The 26,089-nt window shown below is 37.4% G+C and overlaps 1 protein-coding gene across 5 annotated transcripts in view; it reads left to right on the forward strand.

The window, feature by feature from the left end:
- The window catches only part of spoon (spoonbill), a 171,854-nt gene that overhangs the window by 39,718 nt on the left and 106,047 nt on the right, over positions 1 to 26,089 (forward strand). The window contains exon 1 of one of the 5 annotated variants that reach the window (XM_065369369.1): positions 7,567 to 8,073. The exons of the other annotated variants lie outside the window; for them this stretch is intronic. Within the exon in view, the coding sequence (XP_065225441.1) occupies positions 8,013 to 8,073 (61 nt within the window). The 5' untranslated portion in view covers positions 7,567 to 8,012. Of the gene's footprint in view, positions 1 to 7,566; positions 8,074 to 26,089 lie in introns of those variants that run through there. 5 annotated transcript variants of the gene reach the window in all.

The following is a 26,089-nucleotide window of genomic DNA, read 5'->3' on the forward strand; positions in this document are numbered from 1 at the left end:
TTAAAATAATTAATTAATTAATTAATTATCTAATAATAATTTTAAATTTAAAAAAAGACAATGAAAGTGCTGTCATATAGTACACATCAAAATCTTTAAAACGAAGGCTTGGAAAAATCGTAGAAACGAAGAAAATAATTAGGTAGTGAATAAGGAAGTCATGGAAAATTGGGTACCTTGAATGAAAAATTCGTTGAACAGGGTATCTGATAGGTAGTAAAAGTAGTGAAAAGGTAGTGAGTGAATTTTTTAGTCAAAAGGGCAGTGAAAAAAATTGCAACAAAAACCTTCGAATTAATGAAAAAAAGTTCATTTTTGGTTGAATTGAAAAATACTTCGTATGCAAATTTTCTTCCAATTTCAATTCTTTCAAAAATTTTCGTCAATTTTTTGTGTGTGGAAGGGGGGGGGGTTGAGTGGAGAGCTTTCTGAAAATTTTGTTGAAAAAACAAATTGTGAAAACAGGGTATCTTAACAGGTAGTGAAAGTAGTGAAAAAGCAGTGAATTTTGTTTAAAAGGGTAGTGAATAATAAATGAAAAAATTCAAATTCGTTCCTTTTTCTCGGTTTTTATTAAAGAGCTTATTTGTCGACTTTTTTAGAGCTTGAATCACACATTTTTGAGAGCTTTTGCCCTCGCTCCGCCAGGACCAGTTTGTTTCTCCTTTCTGCAATTGAAAAATTCCAGACTCGAAGGAGAAATCATTAAAACTTGTCGTTTCTTTTCGAAAAATTGGTATATTGTGCTCATTTCTTAAAAATTTGTTACGTTGACAAAAGTTTTTCATTCGTCCAATTTCATTACATTAGCAAGAACCTTTAAGGTGGAAATGAAATCAAAAATTGAAATAAAAAAATTTCATTTTTGACATCGGCTTGCTTGAAAAAAATCTTGAAATGTTTGAAGACGTTGAAAAAGCGAAAAATTCTAATGTAAAATGTTGCCTTCCCTGGCAGTGGCTCCCTTATCTTATAAAATCTCTTTCTCTTGTGTTTAAAAAATGTTCTGCTAAAGTCCTGATGTTTTATTTTGAAATTTTGTTAGGCACCTTGTCTTATAACGTATGCAATGAGCTCATTCATTTATATGTATTGTTTTTTAAAAATAATTTTGATTGAAATTAAAAAATACTTTGTAGGTGTACAAATTTTTTTAAAAAATTTTCTTGTAAAAAATTTGATTTTGTCAATTTTTTTTGTGTGTGTTGTAAGAAGGGGGTGGTCAAGTGGATAGCATTCTGAAAATTTGGTTGAAAAAGTAGGGATTTTTTCAAAAAAAAAAAATCCTTTAGATACAATGTTGAACAGAGTATCTAACAGGTAGTGAACGTAGTGAAAGTAGTGAAAAAGTAGTGATTTCTGACTCTGGGCTCAGGTAGATTTTCTTTTTATTCCAGAATTTAAATTTCTAAAAAATTCTTGCTACAATTTAAAGAAATGGCAGAGCTGAAGAAAATGATCTCGAATAATTTTTTGAATTATTAATATTCGAGAGCTTTTGCCCTAGCTTCGATCGCGCTTATCATTTTCTTTTCTTTTGAATTTAGAAAATGTCAAGGACTAGCAAAATCGACTTCCCGCATAATACCAGTGAAGTTTTCAATTTTTACATTTTCAAAATTTGCTGAGGCCAATTTTTTTTCTTGTTCGCAAATTGATATTTATAAAAAAAAATAATTTTCAATTTTGAAACATGCCAGTGCTAACGAGATCAACTTTTGACATGAAAAATTGATATTTTTTTTGAGTTGGATATTTGTCTTTTGAATTTGTCGAAATTATGAAATGTCACATCAGTATTCAAAGGTGACATTTTCTGATTGATGCCAAGAAAATTGAAAAAAGTTGGGTGGGGCATAAATTGATTGAAATTTTTTTTTTAATGGTAGTGAAAAAGTAGTGATTTTTGTATGAGATATTCCGTTAATTACCTTGTTGAAAAGAGGTAGTGGGAAAATTATTAATTTTTTTAAAAAGATTCCGTTAGATAGATACCATAGTATAAAATATATTGAAAAATGATGCAAAAATTGAAAAATCCAATTTTCCACACATGAAAAATAATATGTAAAAATCATCGCTAAAAATGGGGGAAAAAATCCTTCATGTTTCCTATTTGAATGAATTATATATTCTCAAAATAGTTGAATGATAACACTGGTTTGTTGTCAATTTGAGACTTTTTGAATGGGGATGGGGATGGGGGGGGGGGTTAAAATATTTTGAAAGGTAGTGATTTTTCGGCAATAAATTCCTATAGACACCCTGTTATACAAAACTCAATGAATAGGACGAAAAAATGCTTCAATTTTTGAATCTAGCTATAACCCATCTTTTGCTCGTAGTTTTCATAGCTTCAAAAATATTATGACTGAGAAATTTTCTTCGTTGGTTTATGTAACTCGTTGTGAAAAAAACTTCGAATGTGTTTATGGCATAGAACAACTACATACCTACTATATCCTTTTTTTTTTTCGTTTCTGATGTCATTGGAAAATGGAAAAACTTGAGAATTTCTTACGTCATCTTCGAAACAAATACATAAAATGTTGCGAGAAAAACAATCGAAGAAAAAAAAATTGAAAATTGAACGAATCGTAAATACCTACCCGACGAGAAGAGCGACAGCGAGCGAAATTGTTTGTTGTATAGAAAATGTCGCCTATTGCTTACGAATCTTTTTCCCTCCTTCCTTTCCTTCCTACCCTCTCAGCAGTACGCTGAATGGAATGTTTTTATTGATGTAAACGTTCTGAGAAAAGTGTGAAACGAAGAAAAAAATGATTTGATGACAACAACAACAACTACGACTACGACAACGACAACGACAACGATTCAACGGTAGAGAAATAAAATTATTATCTGGTAACTTTTTTCTGCCTCTCTCGGAGGTTGATGAAAAAGTAGGACAAGGTGTGATAGGGGAGGAAGAAAATAAGATTGTGACGCCGACAAGTAGGTGGCAAAGAGGGTATTAGGTATACGCGGCGCCGTTACAGATTGTCTGTTCAAGAGGGGCTTGAGGAGGATGCTCTCATCGTGAATCCTGAACGATATTGTGTACTGTTCTGTAGAATTCGAAAGGGATGGTTGGAGGTTATTTTTAAGCCTTTATCGATAGAGGACGGAGGAGAAGCTGCGTCGACAAATGCAATTATCATGTGTTGCTATTATTGGTTGATGCGGTTCACACGATGTGTGGCACGTATACGACTATACGTCTTGTACATATGAATTGCGTAATACGTAAAATCCACGTATGCGTATCAGAGGTGAGAAGAATGAGAATAGGATAATTTTTTTGAGGTTTGATTTCGATTGAAGAAACTGACTTTTGTATAGTTTGTAGGTGAAATTGGGTTTGCTGAACAGAAGAGTTTAAGACGACTACGCACATTCAGGGTGGACCGCGAAAAAAAAATTTCAGACGATTGAGACCAAATGCACTGGAGACTTTTATTTTGAGTTAGTTGAAAGTCACTCTTAGAAATTTTAGCTCTGGAGGGAAGATATTATGGATTCTCAAAGAGGGGGCATTTTCAGAAAAATCGTGGTTTTTTCGCTAAATGGCCCAGTTTTAGAAGATAGTACTCGTCAACCTGTGACCATTGTCATCAAAATCTGAAACAACATTTTTGGGGTCTTCAGAGAGGTTGAAAAATCGCTCTTTTTATGGTAAATTCGTGTTTTGAAACTGATATTTTCTTCTCAAATATATCATTTCTGAAACAGGTAAAATATTTTGGAAAACAGTGGTGCTTATTTTTTGGTCTTTATTACCAATTTCAAAAATTCCAAAGAAAATTGATTTTTTTGGTCATTTTTCTAGTTTTTTTGAAGTTGGCGATAAAGACCATAAAATTGGCAGCACTGTTTTCCAAAGTATTTCCCCAGTCTCAGAAATGATATTTTTACATGGTTTGGCATAATTAATGCGAGATATCTTAGTGAAAAAAAAAAATCAAAATGAGAACCATAAAAATAAGCGATTTGAAAATATTTGTATGTATTACTACATAACTTGAAAATTGGCAGACACATCTGTGGCACCTCCTCGCTGGTTGTGCCGAATTTGGACCTTCTTGGTCAATTTGAGGTGGCTTCAAGCTGTAAAAAAGATGAAACTTTTTTCCATCTTGTCAGGGGCGGGAGGGGGGGGGGTGACCTGGAATGCTGAAATTTGGATATGTTGATCAATGTGACGGTTCTAATCCATGGTTTCATTTTTGACCATTTTTATCGATTTGGGTCCTCATTGTACCTCCAAAGAAATAACCTTTTTATAATTTTTAATTCTGTGTACATCAAGGGTCAAATCAAGATCTACCCCATTCCCCAATCCTGACCCCAGCTTGAGCTGAAAACGTCGATAAACGTGGATATTTTTGACATCTCCACCCCCTCCCCCCTCTCGCCAAATTCGGACCTTCATCTGCAGAAAGAGTTACTTTTTCTGGAAAAAAAACAATCATTTTTTTTCAAATTTGGATATTATGTTGCCTAAATTTATCGCATGATGATATTTTTTTGAAATTGTGTGCAAAATCTGAAAGTGAGGGGGGAGGGAGATAATGTTCTCTTTGACTGAAAACGTTCGTTTTATTGAAAATACGAATTTCCTTACAATTTCTCAAAATTATTGAAATCGTAGCTCAGAGTTTTGAGTTTGATTTTTAAAGTCGAATTTTCTGTATAGAAATCCAACTTTAACTTCTCGAAATAAGTTTAGCTACTCGTATTCATCTTTCAAGTTGAGCACTACCGCATGTAGCTTGAGTAAACAAAGCCCACGTGTCCTTGAAACGGTGTTGGGGAGGAGGAGGGGGTAGGCTGAATGTATTTTTTTAAATTATTGGTTAGTCGGACTTGATAATTGTACAAGAAAATGAGCGAAATCGAAAGATGTATGGTCAAACATAATTTTTTTTTTGTAAAATGGATTTTTTTGGCTGGGTTTCATTACTTGAGGATTCGATGAATTTGGCTCAAAGCCCATCGTAGGAATGAGGCTGACGAGAGGGATTTTGTGCCTCGGTGCAAATGATGTCCATCCCATTAAAATAATAGTCACCCCTCCCCCTCCTCTAAAGGGTATATAACTGGATTGATTTTTAAAGTCGAATTTTCTGTATAGAAATCCAACTTCAACTTCTCGAAATAAGTTTAACTACTCGTATTCATCTTTCAAGTTGAGCACTACCGCATGTAGCTTGAGTAAACAAAGCCCACGTGTCCTTGAAACGGTGTTGGGGAGGAGGAGGGGGTAGGCTGAATGTATTTTTTAAAATTATTGGTTAGTCGGACTTGATAATTGTACAAGAAAATGAGCGAAATCGAAAGATGTATGGTCAAACATAATGTGTTTTTTTTTTTTGTAAAATGGATTTTTTTGGCTGGGTTTCATTATTTGAGGATTCGATGAATCTGGCTCAAAGCCCATCGTAGGAATGAGGCTGACGAGAGGGATTTTGTGCCTCGGTGCAGATAATGTCCATCCCATTAAATAGTCACCCCTCCCCTTCCTCTACAGGGTATATAACTGGTAGTGAAAGTAGTGAAAAAGTAGTGAATTTACTCAAAAAGGTAGTGAAAAAATGAGAAAATTCAAATATGCAACAAAAACCTTCAAATCATTAAAAAAAAGTTTCTTTTTGATGAAATTGAAAAAAAAACTTTGTGAGGAAATTTTCTTCAATTTCAATTTGTTTGAAAATTTTCCTATGAAAAAAACTTGTTAATTTTTGTGTGTATGTATGTGAAAGAGGGGGGCAAGTGGAGAGCTTTCCGAAAAGGCTATAGGTATATGTAGGTGGATAAGTATGGTGAATTTGCCCCCCCCCCCGAGAGCTTCACGGTTGATATTTGCATGGAAGGTGAGTACCCTTGAGCACCTTTCGCCAGGAAAGTTTCAGACCCCCAGACCCCCCCCCCGTTTTTGAGAAACTCTCCTTTTCTGAAATTACAATGAAAAAAATTTTCTCAGCCCCATGTGAACCGATTTTTAAATTTTTCAGTATGTTGTATAGTAAGCATTCACAAGAGGTATCCCCACAAAAATTGTCACCCCCCCTCTCCCCATATTTTCCCTTCAAAATGGAGTTTTTTTTAGCTTTGTTAAACCGTTTTAGCGATGACCATGATTCCGCACAAAAATGGGAATAGCATTTTTAAGTGTGTTTTTGACCCCTAAAAACATATTTTTTTCAATAAAAAATTTGAGGTGGGCCGTGGTCAAAAATTGAAAAAACTTACGAAGGGGGGGATGGATTCTGGTGTAAATTATTGTTTTTATGTAAACGAGGTGTCGTTTCCATATGAATCGAACCACCCGAATACGAATATGACGTCCAATTTAATATTACCCTCATCCACACCCCTCCAGTGACTCTGCCCCCAACTCAATTTTCACTATAATTGAAAGTTCAGATATTTTCATGATGTTGGTGTCATTTTCATATGACTCGAACATCCCGAACACAAATATGAAGTCCAATTTTATGCTACCCTCATCCACACCCCTCCAGTGCCTCTGCCCCAACTCAATTTTCACTATCGAAAGTTCAGATTTTTGAACCTCTTTTTTTGGGACCCATTTTAGGTTTTGCGATCAAATGATCTTCAAAAACGAAGTCATTGTTTTGAAAATTTTCCATTTTGCACCTCCCTTTTGGACGTTGTTCTTGAGTTTGGGGGATTGAATGATCATCAAAAATGAAATGGGCGCCCTGAAATCATACTTGACCAAACTTTCAATTTTTTCTGTTCTAAATTCCGCGATTGTGCTGCTAACGTCGTCGTCGTCTAACACGATGAGTTCGTAAGTGAAAATCGGATCATCTGTTGCCGGAATTTTCATCGGACGCGCGACGTGTAATTTTCCTATGACCGCAATACTGTCCGGTGGCGGCAGTCTTCTCTGCTACCAAGCGAAGGCCGGCTTCCCTTAATTTTTTTTGTCGCGTCGCGTCGCGCCGCACCATTGCACAGATGCTACAATGTATACTATTTGGACAGATAGATAGGTTGGTAGGTCTCTATAGGTATACAGATACCATACGTATCCGCGAAAAAAGCGCGCCGTGTTATCAGTAGCCTTTCCTATTGGTCAGTAGGTCCTACATGCCGCGGTAAGGATAGCGTGGCGGCCAGTGAGTGACGGTGGTGCGGCGGCGAAACTGTTCGGATGGGCGCGGCGGTGGTCAGTGACGTCGGCGGATGGTTGATGGTTGGTTGCGGCGTGGCGGTGACCATGTATACAACATACGAACCAGCATCGTTGAGAAATTTTACCGTCCGTGGTGTTGGTGTTGGTGTGTCTGTGTGTGTATCAGTGTACGAGTGTATAACACTAAGAGAGTGAGCCAGCGAGGAACGAGTGAGTGTACGTGAGGAGTGCGTGACGATGGATGACGACGGCGAATGGCGGCAGCGGCGTGGCGGCGCTACTCTTATGTGTCGTCGGTGCGAGTGTAGTGGTGATGGTGAAATGGTAATGGTACAACTTGCGGCGTGGCGGCGCGCGCTTTACACGACGACGACGACGGCGACGCAAACACGTAGATTTTCTCGAACGTCGTGGTCGTGGTCGTCGGTGGTTCTACCGTGTTCTCGCGCGCGGCGGTGCTGCTACACTAGAGTTCGTCTTGTCGAAGAATTTTTCCTCATATACTTGTACTGGCGCGCGTGGTGTTTTTCCTTTTTCCCATTTTCACGTTGCTCGTCGAAGGTGGTGTTTTGGTTGTTTCGGTTTCGTCGTCGTCGTCGTCGAAACGCGCGAACGTATCCCTTCGGCGCGGCGGTGTTTTTCGTACTCGGGAAATTTTCTCTTTTTTTCGGCACGCCGAAGAGCGATAATTTGAAATTTTTTCACTCATTTTTCGGTGGTTGTTTATTATTTTTGTGACGCGGTGTTGTGGTGTTAAGTTCTCCATTCGCGTAGCGTGGTTTTTTTTTCGCCAGTTCCAGCAGGTGGTGGTGCCTGCCTGCGTGTGTGTTGTTTTATCTGTACCAATATGATTACCATGATGATTGTGATGGAATCTGTATCGAAAAACTGTGATATTTACGATTACGGTATGTCATCGTTTCACCATTTCAGCGGTTTTTAGGCTTAGCTTTTGGGCGCAAGTTGCTAACAGCTGTGCACCGGATGACCATATTGTAACGCTTCGTTAGCATATGTGGCCGAATTAATGGATATCCTCAGGCATATTCGGTGCTTTTTTCCACTCGTATTTGGTTTTTGGATTAATTTCACGTACGATTTAGTTGCGTATCGGTCGATCGAGTTCGGGTAATGAGGATGCTCTGGACGAGATGAAGATCTGGCTTTCCGTATGGATCGTCGATGTGTCGAGGTTTTCGTCGTAGCGAGCTCGAAATACCTTTCGGGAGGTTTCGAATGGGAAGAAATTGAAAATGAAAATGAACGAGAGTCGATTTCGGGCGTGTATGTGATGGAGAGATGCTGCATACGCACATGGTTTAGTGATAGGTGAACGCGGAAATCGAAGTGGATTTTCGGTAGAAAAAATTGGGTCCTTCGAGTACATCTGGTCGGATTGGTTTTTCGAAATTGCGGATGAAATCGGTAGCCGCCATATGTTAGCCAATTTTCGCGATTTATCGAATCGTTAGCGGTATTTTTGCGGCGGCGGTTTCGGGGGACGCTAAATTGGAAACAGAAGCGAATGCGCCCACGCTGGAAAAATACGTGTGTATTGGGAAAGCGCGCGCGGTAGTCGCGATTACGTCGACGTCGTCGTCGGTGGCGCAAAATTCGATTCGATCTACGTGAAAACCGTCGAGAGTGGGCGTAGGTGGGTGGGTGGCGGTGGTTGTTGGTCTTTTTTTTCGTTTTGCAACCCTCGAGGAAAGAAAACGCGGCGTGAAATATGTGTGTGCAAATGCGATGCGGCGAAGGCGAAGGCGACCGCAAAGGGTCGGGAAAAACAGATTAGGTATACGCACGGTACACGGTACATGCAACAGTTAGGAGGAGAACGACGACGACGACGACGTGTTGTTGTGCAACCATATGGTGGACGCGTTGTTGGCCTTTTTTTTAACCGGCGGCGAAGGCGAAGGGGTGAGCGGGTGAGCGAACGCCTCGGGTAAAAATTTTTTCGACTCGCGATGTTGAGGCAGCTCTTGCTCCAGCTCAGCCAGTTTGTTTTTCTTCTGCTTCATTATGTACTGCATCGAGAAATCCATCGCGTTCGCGAAGAAACATAGTGCTCTCAAAATGAGTGCGCCTGCGAGAGATAGAGAGAGAGAGAAGAGAGAAAACGCTCTATGTATTTATGGTTGTTGCGTAGGTATAGGCAATATTGTATCACTGCTACCCCCCCCCCCCCCCCTCCCGCTGGCATCCGGTGGTCAGGGTGGATTTTGACGAGGACGACGACGTCGGGGTGGATGGCGTCGTCGTCATCATCATCACAGCAGCAGAGGAGAGAACGCTGGATGATGGTGGCGGAGAACGGAGTCGAAGGATCAAAGTAAAGGCGGTGGCGGCACCTCGTTGTTGTAGCTAAAACCACGTTACAGAATGCGCGTCGCGATGAGGGTAGCGTGGCGTGGATGGCGTGGCGGTGGATGGTAGCAGCTGGAAAAACTCCGTCGAAATTGACTTCTGACGTCACGACGAGCGGCGCTCTGTGCGGTGGTTGTTCGGCGGCGCGCCTCGTGTGCCCGCGTGCCCCTCGCATCCGACCAAGGTGACGACGAGGTGGACCGTCGTCGAGAGAGGTTTTCCTCTCTCGCGCGCGTTTTCTGTTGTGTATATATGTGTATCAAAATGAGGTAGCGGCGGCGTGTACCGGGGGCTCTCTCTGATCGATATTGAGACTATGTGTATTTTATGTATGTACCTATGTAGATGTACCGAGTACGTCGTCGTGTTAGTGTGAGTGTGTACGTAAGTGTGTGTATGTATGTATGAAATGGTTCCACTTTCTATTTACGCCACCGCCACCGCCGCCGCCGCCGCCGTCGTCGTCGTCGCTCGCCGCGTGTATGTTTACGTATGTAATGTACCTACGTAAAACGCGTACACTGGTAACTGTAGTGTAGTATGTAATGTACTGTATGTGTATTTGAAGATACTGTATTGCTGCTGATGCTGCGGTTGAGAAGCTACATACACGTATCTCGACTTTGTATACGAATGCTGTAATGCGATAGAGGGATGAAGAGATTTGTAAGATTACAAGCACCCCTGTCTGTGGGATTTTCCTCCTCATCGTCGTCGTGTGCCGGCGAAAATTACGACGTCGTAGGTTTTCTTTCTTTCTTTCATTCGATTCTGGTACCCCTATACCGATGTATGTCGCCGACCGATGAACCGACATCATTCCATATGGTTGATGTTGTTGTCTAGTCTGATGAGTCTATTGTATGGGTGACTCGAGCTACAAGTAGGGTTCAGTCGAAGGATCACAAATCAGCTGAGATTTTCCAGTTGCGGTGTGTTTCGAGTTCGATATTTACGAAAATATGGTAGAGAATTTGAGGCGAAAACATGAACACTGAGGTTTGGTGAAAATGCATCGAATTTCGCTGCTCACTTTTAGATGTTTTACAGGATGTCCAACGGTTGTGCAAGTTCTGCAGGTGTCCTGCTTTTCGACAATTTTACCAAAAAACCCTGATTTTTTCAATTAGACTTTGAAGTTTCAATTCATTTCCCTTTTTTGTGGAATTTTGAAAAAATTTCGTAGTTTTTCCTATCTGAATAATGGATATAAATTTTGTAGAAAATTAATGGTCTTTAGTAAGATGGAAAAATACAAAAAAAATCCAATGAAATAATTTTCCGCTGCTTTTTTTAGTGTTTCCTGTGTTATTTTTGATTGTTAAATCGACTTCCCAGTTACTGAAAGTGATCACAAATTGATGTAAAATGAAAATAATGCTGCAAAATTTTGCGATAATTGCTTGAAAATTTGTCGAAATTGGCTGAAAATTGATGAAATATGGTGATATTGAGCACAATTTTATAAGAAATGAAGAATGCTCACTTGAAAAAAAAAATCGTACGAAATCACGAGAAATCGATCAAATGTCAAAATTGAAAGAAATTGTGAAAAAAAAATCACACGAAGCGTAATGAAAATCGTAAAATTGTCGTTGAAATTATTTATTTGAAAGTTGCCAAAAATTGATGGAATTCCAGTAATAATAGCGCGTTATCAACTCTTAAATTGTGTGAAATTTCGACGTGATGGATTGGAATTTTTTTTTATCATTTTCTTTATGATCAAAGCGAAAAATTCTATAAAAATCACTCATCAAAGTTGAAATTTTGAACTTACGTAATTTTTAAGAAAAGGTCGTTATAAAGTGGAAATTTGGCCATTCAAAAGTCATCAAGAAGTCATCCTTTTTCATTTTTTTCTATTTTGGTAAACACCTTGAATCCTTTTCCATTTTTTTTTTCACTACCCATTCTGTTGGTTTATTCGATGGTTCTCACTTTCTCAGTTTTCACGAAGAAATTTAACCTCGCAAGGTGCTAGACCTTATTTGAAATGATAATTTTTTGCCACAATGTATGTACATTATTCAGTTTTTTTTTTTGAAAAATTCTTACTTTGAAAAGTAGAGAAACACCAACAGTACCAACACCGTCGAAAAATTATCACCAAAAATAAATCATAATAATTTTTTATGTAATTTTATTTTTGAGACGAACAAAAAAGGTTTTACGACCCAATGTTCAAAACTGTGAGAACTACCTACGTGAACAAAAATGCCAACAGTGAGCACTAATGTATCTTCTCCTATGTACTTGATATCAGCCAATTGAACCAATTTGTTGATTTTTTGCTCATTTGGATACCTTCATTTTGAGTTGGCAGATGCTTGAGAAAGCATTTCAACCGCGGAGGTGCCTCAGGGGGGAGATGTGGGTCTTCAAAGAGGAGGAATTCTAGAAATAAGTACATGATTTTTTTTTGTTTTTTGAAATTGGCAATAATGAATGTGTAGGTTATCTAACAGGTAGTAAAAGTAGTGAATTTATAGTCAAACAGGTTGTGAAAAAATGAAAAAAATGAAAAGCGCAACAAAAACCTTCAAATTATTGGGGAAAAAAGTTTATTTTTGGTTAAATTGAAAAATCCTTGTTTGCAAATTTTCTTCCAATTTCAATTTTTTCGAAAATTTTCTTGTGAGAAATTTCATTTTGTTGATTTTTTTGTGTGTGGAAGGAGAGGAGGGTTGAGTGAAGAGCTTTCTAAAAATTTTGTTGAAAAAAAAATAGTGAAAAAGTAGTGATTTTTTTCAACAGAGAAATCTGTTAGATACCATGAGTTGGCACCACTGCATTCTAAAATACATTCCATACTGTTTCAGAAATCATATCTTGGCATGTTTCGGCATAATTAATCTGGAAATGTGTGGAATATTCGAGAAGAGAATATTCTCAAAACTAGAATTTCTCCAAAAATAAAATGATTGCAAATTTTCAACCGCGTAAGTGGTCTTGAATTTTGATGAAAATGGCCTAAATCAACGCGGAATTTCAAATACTGTTTGGAACTGGTGTATTTCCCCCCATGAGGTACCGGAATGGGGGGGGGGGAGAACTAGTGAGAAAAAATCTCAATTTTTTGAAAATTCCATCTCTCTTGATGATTCATCTTTCCTCCAGGGACGTCTCTAAAACTGAAATTTTTTTTCAGCGACTTTCAACTCAAATTATAGGTTGCCACCGAATTTGGTCAAAATCAATTCTCGTGTATGAAGTTCCCTGTCTATAGAACAAAATCGAATACCATGTGAAACGTTGAAATATTGTCATCTGTTTCAAAAAATAACGTATTAGTACATATCAATTTTCAAGAAGAAAACGTTCAGCTTTTTTCCACTGACAATAAATCATCCTGTAATTGAGATTTTGCGAAATAAATTCTGCAGTAGCCTTCCATCGCTGCAATTATAATTCCTTTTTTAGCATATTTTTGTAGTCTGATTATCGCACCGAACGAGTGAATCATTCCGACAAAAATGCCAGCGGACGCTTTGCTAAGGAAATGATAAGTATGAGTGATCGTTGATAAGTGACGTATGTAATGTAGCTCTACGTACGTATTATCTGTTGCAATTAGAATACAACCTGTACCTAGTGTGGGCTAGAATTGATAATGCGGTAAACGAAGAGTGGAATTGTGGAAAATATTACATATTGTTAATTGTATGCGAAGTGAACTGATAGCATTTTTTTGCGAGAGTATGATTAATACCTGTTGGTTATGATTTTGGTAGTTATGGCCAGGAAATGGAACGATTTTTGTAAAATTATTTTACCATCGCTTTTTTTTTAAAAAATATTATTTGAAAATTATTTGAGTTGTCCAAAAGAGATAATGAAATGATGTGTGACACGTTCACTGAAATTGATGAATTTTTCTATTTTGGATGACTTTTGGATTGAAATCGCGTCTTTTAATCAATTTCCATTTGATTAGGACTACTTGATAGGAAAAGATACGAAGAAAACCCAACCAGATCCGCAAACAATTGTTTGAATCATGTACCTAGAATATCACCTGATTTGATTGAGAGAGAAAACAGACCACATTACGTACTTGTGAGTTCAGTTGTGATTTGACGTATATTATGTAAAGATTAGATCACCGTTTATTTTCAATAATTCTGGGTATAGTTAGCTTCGCAGTGTGGCATAAGTAAGGGTGTCGTTGGACGTTGGTTGAAGGAAAACAGAAATCGAGGATTCAAAACTTGAGCGGTGCGATGCGATGCGAAGACTGAGGTCACCATAGACTACAAATTATGTAATGGTTTCTCGAGTATTGTTTGTTTGTTTGTTTTTTTTTTTTCATTTTGCGAAATATTGTATAGAAAATTGGTGTAAATATTTTGTCATGTGTCGAAATCTCGATCCCGTATCTGTTTGCTGTCGAATCCCCTCCCCTCTCCCTCCATCCTTCGCCCATCTTTCTTATCGCCTCATTTTGCCTTTTTCGCGGGTTTCTGGTTTGTAGTGAGTACGTGTGTGTGCTCTCGATGGATGGAAGACAATTATAGAATAATGGTAAATTGAAGCTATGGTTTTTTTTCGTTGTATTTTTGTAAATTATTTTGTAGCGGTTTTATGACAATGTTTGGTTGAAATTCGTCATGTGGTGATGAATGTTGTGAGGGTTTTGTGAACGTGCCGCTCGGAAATTTTTGCATCGGTTTATGTAGTATTAGGTACTGATGTGTCGTGTTCGCGTGCCACCACTTTAAACGTGTAGTAATTCAAACCGCGACTTATGAATCGAAGTGCATGGACCTTTTAATGGTGGTTTGTGGTTCGCTGATGTGACGAAAGAATTAATTCGAGTTCGAGATTTCTGGCTGTAAAAAGTATCGGGTAGGAGTATTTCGTTGTTAGAGTTTGGGGTGATAATCCCCTGCCTGCTGATTGGATGGCTTGAGGTCTCCCTGTACCTGTCTGTGGTTGGATGATTACGTGAGCTCTTGAAATTATTCAAGAGAATTTGATCCAAAATATTCAAACTTGAAAAAAAAATTGAAAAAAAATTGTTCCTTCGATCTGCGTTATCGTTGAGGTGTAGCATGGTCGATTTTGCGGTCGTCAATGGCATATTAGGTGTGACTACGAACGAATGTGGAACACCACTACAGTGACAAGCTGTTCCTATATGTGTAAAAATTGGTGTTTATTCATATTAGGTACATGAAGTTAGGCGAAATGGTGGCGCGAACATAGGCTAGAGTGGAGCTAGGAGGAGTGTGTGAGAGAGAGAGAAGATTGCTTCGTACAGTTACATATCGTGTATTTATATATAAGTTTAGGTATCGACTATTGAAACTTGAAAGTGTATTTAAGGGTATTCGAGTCGAGTCGAGTCGAAGGAAAAAGGAAAAGAAAGAATGATCGAAAGAAAACGACGAAAAAATATATGCGCATTGATAATCAGCATTTGTAAATTTAGAGTGCCCCGTAATGTTACAAGGTGTAAAGGCGGCGCAGGAGTGCGGCGCGAATATTCTGGCACAATTGTACCTACGTGTGCTGTATAATACGGTATAATGCTGTGTGCGTAGTCTATCGATATGAATGATGAGGAAAAACACAGCGCGAGGAGAAAGAAGAAAAGGGAAATGAAATGAAAACTAATATAGGTAGCTAGGTACATTATTATGTTAGACGATTTGACATTCGAAAAGTGCTGAATTTATTATAGGTAGAAAAGAGTTTTCGAGTGTGCCTGTGAGTGTACGAGTATAATGTGTATGTGTAATGCCAGCGTATGGTGGCGGTGGTCTCTTCGCAGTATGGACTGATGAGTGATCGTCGACGGACAGCGTTCGACGTTCCGTCCATTTAATACGTTATCGATGTGCTTAATGTTGCTTTGCTACCTATGTCTATGTAATGTACCTCTACGTTGTATATCCCTATGTACATATGAGTACAGCTAACCTATGTGTGTGCCATGTACACTGTACAGTGTATATTAAGTTCATCGCCGCCACAGCTAGTACCTGTACGCGAACTTTTACCTTAATTTTTTCCCTATTATTTATGATAGACGTGGACTAGATGAGAGAGAAACAGAAAGGAAAGAGAGATTAGCTTCGTATTTCTGTTGATTATTTATTCTTCGGTATCGTCGTCGTACGTATGGGTTAATTTAGTTTGTACTCGTACCTCGATGTGTAACGGTGAATATTAGATGAATGTATTCATTATTTCGCGAGGAACTAGAAAAAAAAAACTGTTATTGTACGTAATAATCTGGCATACGTATTTCTCGAAAAAAAAGGGGTCGAAATTTTACAGCATTTTTCTACGGTCAATCTCATCTTTGAGAATTTCTTCAGATTTGTGAGCAAATGCAAAGCGAAAAAAAAGGATCCTGAAATATGACATTTCGAACTGGAAAAATTTGTTGGTGAACCAAGAATGGAAAATCAAAAATGTGCAACGTGTGTCGTTTTTGAGGACGGGGGAGGGAGGAGTCATAGAAAATTGATTATTTTCAATTCTTGAAAAAATAAACAGTTGACCCTTCGGAATACTCGTTCGATATAATACTTAGTACCAGCATTTACGTTTGTATTCAAATTTTCCACCATGAAAAATTCAAGGATCCAGTTTGAAAATTTGATGAGCTATTGGCCTGTTAATTTTGACTATTTTCGTGTCGAATTTCTCTCGTTTGTTATTGCGAATATTCGTGGTTTTTTCCCGAAGATTTCAACAAACAGGGTGTCTACTGGCAAGGAAATGAAGGAAAACAAGGAAATAGCAGGGATTTCACTCGAGGTAGCAAGGAAGCAGGGAAATAGCAGGGATTTTGACAATTTCTGTGTAATAGCAAGGATTTTTCAAAAAAGTTCCTCTTGAATTTTCAATTTCATTAAACATGTATTTTCCATTTTTTTTCTTGTAATTTTTCCCATTAGAAAAAATTGTTGCTTTCTATTTTTTGAATTATGAATTTTCGAAAGCTTTCGCCCTCGCTTCGCTCGGGCTGAATTATTTTATTTTTCCTAAATTCTTTTGTTAGACAAATCTTCAATTTAACCGTTGAAAGTGAAAGGTGAAAATTTAAAAAATGATTTTAATAGAAAATAATAGTCATACTTCTTGAATTATTATCAATTTAAAAAAAAAATTTCCCTCGCTTCGCTTTCAAATCAAAAGTTGTAAAATTTCAGGGTTGTGAGGGTGCAAAAAGCTAAAAATTGTACTGTATTATGAAGCACAAAATAACGAAAAGAGGTGGAAAATTTCTTTCAAAAACTTCAAAAACCACTCAAATTTATCGTTGAAATTTCTTATTAAGATGATTTTACTGTCCTAAATTGTTGATACCATCGTCCTCGTCGGGCAAAAAATATTCTCTTCTTGTCTTAGATTCAATTTTCAAAAATCAAAAGCTGAATAAATCACAAAAAAACGAAAATATGTGCGAATTTCTGTTCGTTCCACCTTTTTTCAGTTTACTGAACGCCACTTGCTATTATTATTATATTTCATGATTTTTTTTCCATGTCGAATTGTTGTGAAGCTCATCTTTAGTTGTACATATTTGTGTTATTAGTACACTTTTCATTCTTAATCATGCCAATTTTTTTCTTCGTAATGTTTCATCAGAATGAAATTGATTGAAAAAAAAAATCAAGAAATTTCCTACAAAACGAGTACACACAAAGGGGGGGGGTGTCTTTTTAAACTTAAATTCTGAGCAAGGAAAATGGCATGGAAAAACAAGGAAATAGCAAGGAATTTGATTTTTTAAATCCAGTAGACACCCTGACAAAGTATTCTAAAAGTCCTGCAAATAATCCTGCAAATCCTGATTTTCCACCTTTTTTTTTTTTCACCAAGAAGACTTTTAAATGTCCAATTAAAGGTACCTGCAATGAATTTTTTTCAATTTTCAAGCAATTGTGGACCAGGAAAAGGCGTAAAAAGGGTCGATTGAAAAAAAGAGCTGCTAAGTGATTTTTCTAAAAAATTTAGTTTCTCGCAAAAAGTACCCGAAAATTTCATTTTTTTTTTGGCAAATTATTGCCAAAAAAAAAATGGATAAAATCTGACTTTTTAGCAAAATTGTTTTGAAAAATCACTTTTTTCTTAAAATTATTCATAATTGTCTAAAAATTGCTCAAAATGGCCAAAAATGAAAGAAGACGTTTTTTGACGAAAATAGCCAAAAAGTTTTGCTTTTTGTGAAAGAAAAAAAAATTATATGAATCTCACTTTTTAGAAAAATTGCTTAAAAGTCACTTTTTTCCAAAAATTGTTCATATAACTGCCGAAAAATTGCTCAAAATGGCCAAAAATGAAAGAAGACGGGTTTTTGACGAAAATTGCCAAAAAGTATATTTTTTTGCTAATGAAAGAAAAAAAATTGATAAAGATCTCATTTCTTAGCAAAATTGCTTAAAAAAGTCACTTTTTCCAAAAATTGTTCATAATTGACAAAAATTGTTCAAAATGGCCAAAAATGAAAGAAGACTTTTTTTTGACGAAAATTGCCAAAAAGTATATTTTTTTGCCAATGATTGCCAAAAGAAAAAAAATTGATAAAAATCTCACTTTTTAGCAAAATTGCTTGAAAAAGTTACTTTTTTCCAAAAATCGAGTAGGTATCTTTAAAGATAGGGCTTTTCTGACAAAATCACAAAAACTCTTACTTGAACATTCTTGGTTTTTGCTAATCATCAAAAAACTTTTCTTTTCAACAAAAATTCTCGCATTTTACCAGAATTGTTCCCAAGTCTTTACTTTGTTTCTAAAATTACTTCAAAGTACGTTGGTTTTTTTTTGCCAAAAATTGCCAACAAAATTGTAATTTTTTTTGCAAGAAATTCCATAATGTCTCGTTTTTTTGCTAAAATTGTCAAAGGTCGAGCTTGTAGCCAGAAACTGTAAAAATTCTCATTTGGTTGCCCAAATCGTCAAAAACCTTTTTTTTTTCATCAAAAAGTTGCAATATTTAGCTATGTGTAGTTTAACTTTTTTGGCAAAAAATACGAAAAAGTGTCACTTTCTTTGCAATAATTACAAAAAATTCTGCTTTTTGCTAAAATTTTTAATCAAAAACAAAAAATACTGTTTTTTTTCGGTGACTCTTTTTCTACACTGTAATGTTTTGTCACTTTTTTGGTAACTTTTTGGTCACTCTTTCGAGCTTTTTCGTTGCTATATTTTTTGGGGGGGGGGGGGGGAATTGGCTACGAATCTTTATAGTTGAGCCCAAGGATCGTTAAAACGTATGTTCGTGGATTTTTCCAAACTTTTTAATTACAGCTCTGAAATTTGACAAGCTTTAGTAAATTGAGCTTTCATAAAGAAGCTCAACTTTGAAGTTTTGAAATTTTTTGAAAATATTTTTGAAAATTTCCCAAATTACTTTCATACCTAACGCCGAAAACTGATTATCTTTAAGTTTGAGAAATCCTTAGCAATTGCACTCCAAAGTTGAGCATTTTGAGGAGAAATTTTAATGCTGAAAAAAAACCTCGCTCCATCTGCCCCAATTCCAATTTCGTTTTTCTTTTCATTAATGCATGTTAAATATTGTATTATTTAGTCGTGATTTTCTGATCACTTAATTATTGTTTTATTTGATTTTTTTTTAGTTTCTACTCATTTTTCGTTCTATGTGACTAATTCGAGTTTTATTTTTCGTTTGTTTTAGGTAAGTTCGCAACTTCGTGTAATAATATGAAGATTGATATTCAGCTGTGTTATGGTGATGAAACCTGACGAACTTGTTTCCTTTTCTTGCATATTGGTACAGGTAAAAAAAAAAGCTAACGTAACTTGGCCAAAAACTCGATGCAAATACTAAGTAATAACATGGAAACACTCGTACATTCTTGTCTCGTCTTATCTCTCGCCTTTTTCGCATGTTTTTCTTCTGTTATTCAGCGAAAAATGCCGTGTACCGAGAGAATTATTCTTTTACCCTTCGGATGACAAAGAATTCGACGCGTTCGATATTGAATTTCCTTTTTTTCGCCCCCCCCCCCTCTCGCGTTCCTTGCAGTGTTGATTCTCGCTTTTTCGTACAGCCATCGACAACAACGAAGACGACGGTGGATGGAAAGTTTTCGTGTAAATGTGACGTTTCATCTCACGTCGTCAGTGGGAAGACAGAGGATAGGATAAGGATAGCGCGAATTCGAGCAAATGAAAATTAAAGGACGAATTTCGACTGCCTTTCTGCGCGAATCGAATGAAAAAATGTAATAATATTAAGAAGGATAAATTGGAAGCGGAAAAATGAACGTTTAGTAGTAATAAAAATTGTGCTAATATTCTTTCTTCTGCGTTTCTGTCTTTCTTTTTCTTATTCTGTTAAGTCGTCGTCGTCGCGCTTTTTTGCCTCATAATGGAAGAAAATTCTCTTTGATGTGTAATATTATACACCGACGACGACGGCGAAAGGAGAATACAGAAGAGAACAGCGCGTATTGTCGGGCGGCTCGACTCTCGGCTTATATTCGTGAAATTATCCGCACATTTTGGCGTGTAATTGTGGGTCTTTCGTTGTCTTCGTCGTCGTCGTCGTCTTGTAGTCTTACAAACCGTATATTACTTTCCTGTATATGTGTTGAGTACATTTGTGTGCTGTGTACCAAGTAGTTTATTCCTCGTCTATAAGGACGTGGCAGAATTTTTGGATGTGGCTGGGTCGCGTCGTCGTCTCTCTCGCAAAGCGAATGAACGAGCGAGCGAGCGTATTTAATTATGTCGAAATTAGAAAAGAAAAATTTGCGAAGGGAACAGAGAGCATGGTGTGACGAAGAAGTGGCACTTTTTCTCTTCTTCGTCAATAAACCGAGGTCGTGAAATTGAACAAGACGCGAGATACGTATTCTTCTTCTTCGTCGGTTCGTTTTCGATTTCGAAACTCGGGTTGTTCGTATATATAATAATACATACAAATATAATGAAAAAATGTCGATGTAGAGAGCGAGGGGGTAAGGTACGACTTTTGTCGTCATATTTGTGTAAACAACGCGCCGCGACTTTTAATTCTTTTCGGCAGTCGCAAGGTTACGCAATTTTTTTCTACAGGAAAGCCAAATAAATTCGGGGTTTGTTTGAGATTTTACTCTGCTCGGTTCTCGGTCGGGTTCCTCTTCTCGACGGAACGTCTTCACTTGTTTTCGCATAAGTTATTGGAAAAATACCACGTGATCGAGAATTTTGCGGATGGAAAATTTTGCGAAAATTGTTTCGATTGAGTGTCGTATTCGTTTTCTTAGGGTTTATTTTAAAAGTGTTTTTTGGTGGGGATGGCGCGAAAGGTTTTTTTTCTTGTATCCCGTCGACATGCCTAACTTGACATGAAAAAAACTCAGCATCAAGTGTCCCATTTAATTTTTCAGGATTGATTTTTCCTGATAATTCACATTCGAATAAGTGTTTGTCAGTCTGAACATCACTGCATTCTCACAGATCATCATCATCCAACTGCCATCTATGAAGATTGTACTTAGATCATGTAACTCCGCTCCTCAATATGTTAAGTGTCTTCCACAGTCCATATTTCAGATATTCTCTGCTTGGTAGGGCTTCTTACCTAGTTCTTCCCTCAGCACCTGCATTCCATATGCGACATCTATCTGTGCTAAGAGTATCTCTTAGTTCTTCAACTGTTTTCATGAAACTGTGTCTTGATGTGAGGTGGGTTTCTGTCAGTTCTTCGTATTCATGCATATGATGCAGCGGTTTTTTCAGCATCTTTGTCTTCTGTGCCATGGATGCAACTTCACATCTGACTGCTGATGGGGCAAATCCACTCAACTCATGCAGATTATTCAATGGTGTTTGGTGTAAGCACCCCATCACCAATCTACATGCTTCGTTTAAGGGTTGGGTATATCAACTCTACTTGCATGTGCTGAACAACTCCAAACAGGGCAGGCATACTCCCCCACTGAATAGCACAGTGCCAGTGCAGATGCTCTCATAACTTGGGGCTTAGCTCCCCAACTTTCATTCTTGCTGCAACTTTCATTTCAGTTGTCTCACAGTGCCTTTTGTAGGTCAAGGACCTATCTAGGGTTACTCCTAGGTATTTGGGGTTATTTGCATGTTTCAGATCTGTTCCACCCCATCGAATATTCAATATTGTTGCTTTGCTTCACAATTTCTGAGGTGAAAAGAGCATGTTTCTGTCTTTGTTGGATTTGGTTTGAGGTGGTTATCTTTATAGTATGTGTCCAGTTCTTCTATAGCTTGGTTTAGTGTGTCCTCCACCTCTGCAAACGTATTATGTTGAGTGGGCAGTTAGTGCAAGATCATCTGCATACAGAAAGTAGTTGGTATCTGGCCCGATTGTTGGGTCATTGGTGTAAATGTTGAAGGGAATTGGTGACAAGACACTGCCCTTGGGCAATCTGGTCTTTTGCAGCCTCCAGGTGCTGTTTTTACTGTTGAGCGTCACATAGAATCTTCGGTCTTTCATCAACATAGTGACTATCTGTATAAATTCAAAATCCTTTATAAGTTGGTACTTAGTACACCTTATATTGGAGTAGTTGGTGGCACACTGTGTCAAAGCTGCTGTGAGGTTGACAAACACTACTCCAGCGACTTTCTTCTTTTCAAAGCCATCTTCAATGTGCTGTGTTAGGTGTAATATCTGGCCAGTGCATGATTTTCCTGGTCTAAATCCAGCCTGCAGTTTGATCAGCCCCTCATCTATACAGTCAGCCATGCAATTCAAAATTACTCTTTCAAAAGTCTTGTTTAGGTGACACAGCAGGGAGATAGTCCTGTAACTCGTTGGGTCATTTGCATCTTTACCTGGTTTCTGCAATGCAAAACATGTGCCTGTCATCATAGTCTTGGCATTCTTGAAGTTTCTATACAGACATTAAACACTTTTAGAATCCAATTTATTGCCTTTGGTCCGAAGTGTTTAATCTGTTCAGTATACGTGTTATCCACACCAGCAGCCTTCCTATTTTTGGACAATTTGATTGCTGACTTCACTTCTTTGTTGGTGATTGGTGTGGCAAAGTTATTCACTTCCACATCCATGCATCTTTCCACTTTTGTTCGACTGCTTTTACTGTCAGCCTTACCATTCAGGAGTAAGTAGTTGATGGGCTACTTGGTTAGCTGTAACCTGGGTGAAATTACTCTTTTGGGTTTTACCTCCATCAAGTCTCTTCAACAGTTGCCAGGCCCTTCTGTTCTGCTATATTTGCAGAAATCTAAAGGTGAAGTTGTGAGATTAAAATGAAAGGGGGGGATGTTTCATCGGCAATATTCTTGAATTTTGAGGTATTTCAGGGATTTTCGACGATATAAGTGGACCCCTGAGAGAAGGAGAGAGGTGGGTGAAAGTTGATAATTTTTGAAAAATTCAATATTGGAATCTAAATTCAAGGTTTTGAAGGTCAATTTATTGAGTTGGTGCTCTCGTATGTCCAAAAATTGGACTTGGAATGAATCCGGCGAATCAACGAATGTTGATAAGACCAAAAATTTCCAGTTTCAACGAATGTTTCAGCTGCTACAATTGTCGAATAAGACACTTCCCGTTTCCCTCATCGAGGGATTTGTGATCTCATCATCTGCTATTTAACTAGTACCTTGGATCTATACTGCAGGAAACCTCGAAGAAGATCAATGGACTGGAAACTGGCATGGCAGCTTGTGACATTGACGCGGTAATATTGTTGATCGGCTGACGAAAATTACCTGGTAGAAATTCGCCATCGAACGTAACAAATTACCACGACTGGCCGTCTGCGAGAGTAAAATTCCGATTATCGATTCCTTCGCTCTTCTCGGCGGTATTGGACAGAATTTTTCGCGAATTGGACGGAGGGGCGGGTGGGGGAGGATTTGTCGCATTAAATACGGATTTCGCACACATTATACGAGCATTCTTTCGAAGATATACGTACGTTTGAATCATCGTTTGGTGACTGTATATACGCAATGGTGAATAACTCGACCGAGATGGGTCCAAATCGTCTGTCTCTTTCTGACGTGAGCGCAAACATCACACAGCCATCCGGTTTAAATTAAGAGATTGTATGTACACTCGTGTGCACGTACGTAGTAGCCGAATAAACGAAATTAATTTCGAACGTCTATTGGTGTACACTTACATGGATGTACGCAGTGTGCTGTGTACTCACTACATACACTTAGATACAGACGTGTAATGTTCATGGCAATGTATTAGGATAATCTTAATATTGCACGTGTTGTTGCTCGAAAATGTAAATTTTTTTGAGTTTTTTTATGTCAGGGATGAATTTTTAATTGAGCAAAAACCATCTTCTCTTCATCCCTCTTGATATAAAAGTACATATTGTAGTATGATTGAGATAGAAACCGTTTCTTTTTTGCTCGTTTTCGCATCCGACCTTACTAATACAATTATCCGACGAAGTTCGTAGAACAGTAATAGTATGGAAAGTCCAAAACGCGTCATCGTCGTTGTTTTTTTGTTCCTATGACAGGAAGAGGTGGACAAAAGATCATTCAAGGCAATAAAAAAAAAAAAAATTGAAAAAAATGTACGAACGACGAAGATGACGAAGACCGAAGGAGATAACTGCTACGTTGAGTCGTAAATAGTACCAAATTGTGACGCCGTCGTCCATCCATCCATCGAGTTTGTATTTTGTATTACACATTTCATTATTGACCCAGCCAAGAGAGTAATGTGTATAGTGTATTTTTCTCACTCGTTTTTTCCCCATCATTTTCGCTGAATTATCGTTACACCGCGTCGAGGGAAAGGACGAGCGGGTGAGATTTAATCAGGTGAAATTTTTACTCGCTCGAGTCAGACTGCGCGGCGACGACGACGCTACGCATCGTGCATGCCGGCCATACCTTACCTTACCTACTGGCAAAATATTCGGTGTAATTTCGTCTTCGTGGTGGTCATCATAAATCGTCGTTTCGCGCACGCGAAGGGGTAGTAAACGTGGTGGAATTGAAATTTGATAGGGCGAAACGAGGATATTGTGGAGTATGGGTGTCGTCGTGGTCATCGTCGATGTATTTAATGATTCATTAAAGATGTGTGTATACAGGGTGTCCTGAATTCGATGTAAAAATGTAATTCTGTTTCGAATAGAAATCGAAAAATGTGTTATGATAGATTTTTTGCTGCAATATTAAATTTTGTAAGCAGTGTATCAATTTTTCAATAGAATTGATTTTGGTGACCTACACTGTCAGTATACAGTCTTTGGTGAACTGGGTGAAGTCAAAGAAAAATTCGTCGTTCTGGAGGACTGGAAAATGTCACGAAATTTTGCAATTTTTTTCTCTATAGGGTGTCTACGTATTAAAAAGTGAAAGTAGTGGGAAAATAGCAATTTTTAAATATTTTCACTATGATGGTAAAAATTTGAAAATTTAATTTTTTTCACAAAAAATATTTTAAAAAAACAATTTTTTGCTGACAGAGCAGATGTTCCAACTGGCTGAAATTTTTTTGAATCAGACAAAACTAAAGCGAAAGAGCTTGCAAAAATACATCATCAATTAAAATTTCACTTGTTGGAATGCATTTTTCCATTTTTGGCGAATTTTTGAAAATCAAATTTAGGCTAAGAATAGGGGGAGGGGATCGAAATTTTATTCAAGTTACCTAGAAAGCTGAAATTTGGAAATTGTTTCGAACTGTTTTGATTAGTTTCTGAAGCTTCCAGAAGATTTTTAAAAGTTAAAATTTCTGCAAAATCCGGATCTCCATTCTCTGGAAGATCTGGAAACCGGAAAAAATCTGAGAATTTCGTAATCTTTACACTAAAATCCCTGGGATTTTGAAAAAATTCACATAATGAAACGTACATATCTCGACGTTTAAGCGTTTCTTGCTTGTTTAAAATTGTTTTTTTTTTTTTTTTTTTCAAATTCAAAAATGTTATTAATCAAGGTTTAGCTGTTTTTTACATCCGAAGATAGAAGTATCCAGTTTGAAGAGAAACATATGAAAAAAATGCCCCTCCCGTGCCCCTCCCCCTCCTCACTGGTAACTTTTCTTCTGTAATTGAAGTATGGGGTAGACTAAGTAAAAGTATTAGAAAATTGGAAAAAATGGTCTAGAAAATTTTAAAAACTCACGAAAAATGACTTGACAAAAGTAATGGACACCCGAAAGTATCCAATAAAGTTGGAATTGAAAAAAAAAAAAAAACTTTCGAAAAAAATGTCACTTTTTTGATTACTTTTTTCGCTCTTCTAAAACTTACCAAAGTGAAAGTTACTTGAAAAAAAAAAATTTGAGAACCATGCCCCCGTTTCTAATCCATTTCTGGGGCAGAAATCAGAGCACATAACAAATTTCAGTTTTCTGGCTCGATTTATAGCTCCATTTTAATTTTTCTCATTTTTGACCAAAAGTTGGCGATTTTCAAAAAATTACCACAAACCGAAAAATGTACTCGAGTTTTTGAGAGTTTAGCTGGCGGTGTATTTTTGGATGCTCTGTCGATTTAGTTTTGTCCAGTGCAAACTTTTTCTGTCAGTTATTGGCATAATCTTCCTAATTAGAAGACATTTTTTTGGTCAGAAAATTCGAGTTTTTGACTGGAATTAAAT

This window comes from Planococcus citri, chromosome 1 (assembly GCF_950023065.1).
Source record: "Planococcus citri chromosome 1, ihPlaCitr1.1, whole genome shotgun sequence".
Lineage (NCBI taxonomy): Eukaryota > Metazoa > Arthropoda > Insecta > Hemiptera > Pseudococcidae > Planococcus > Planococcus citri.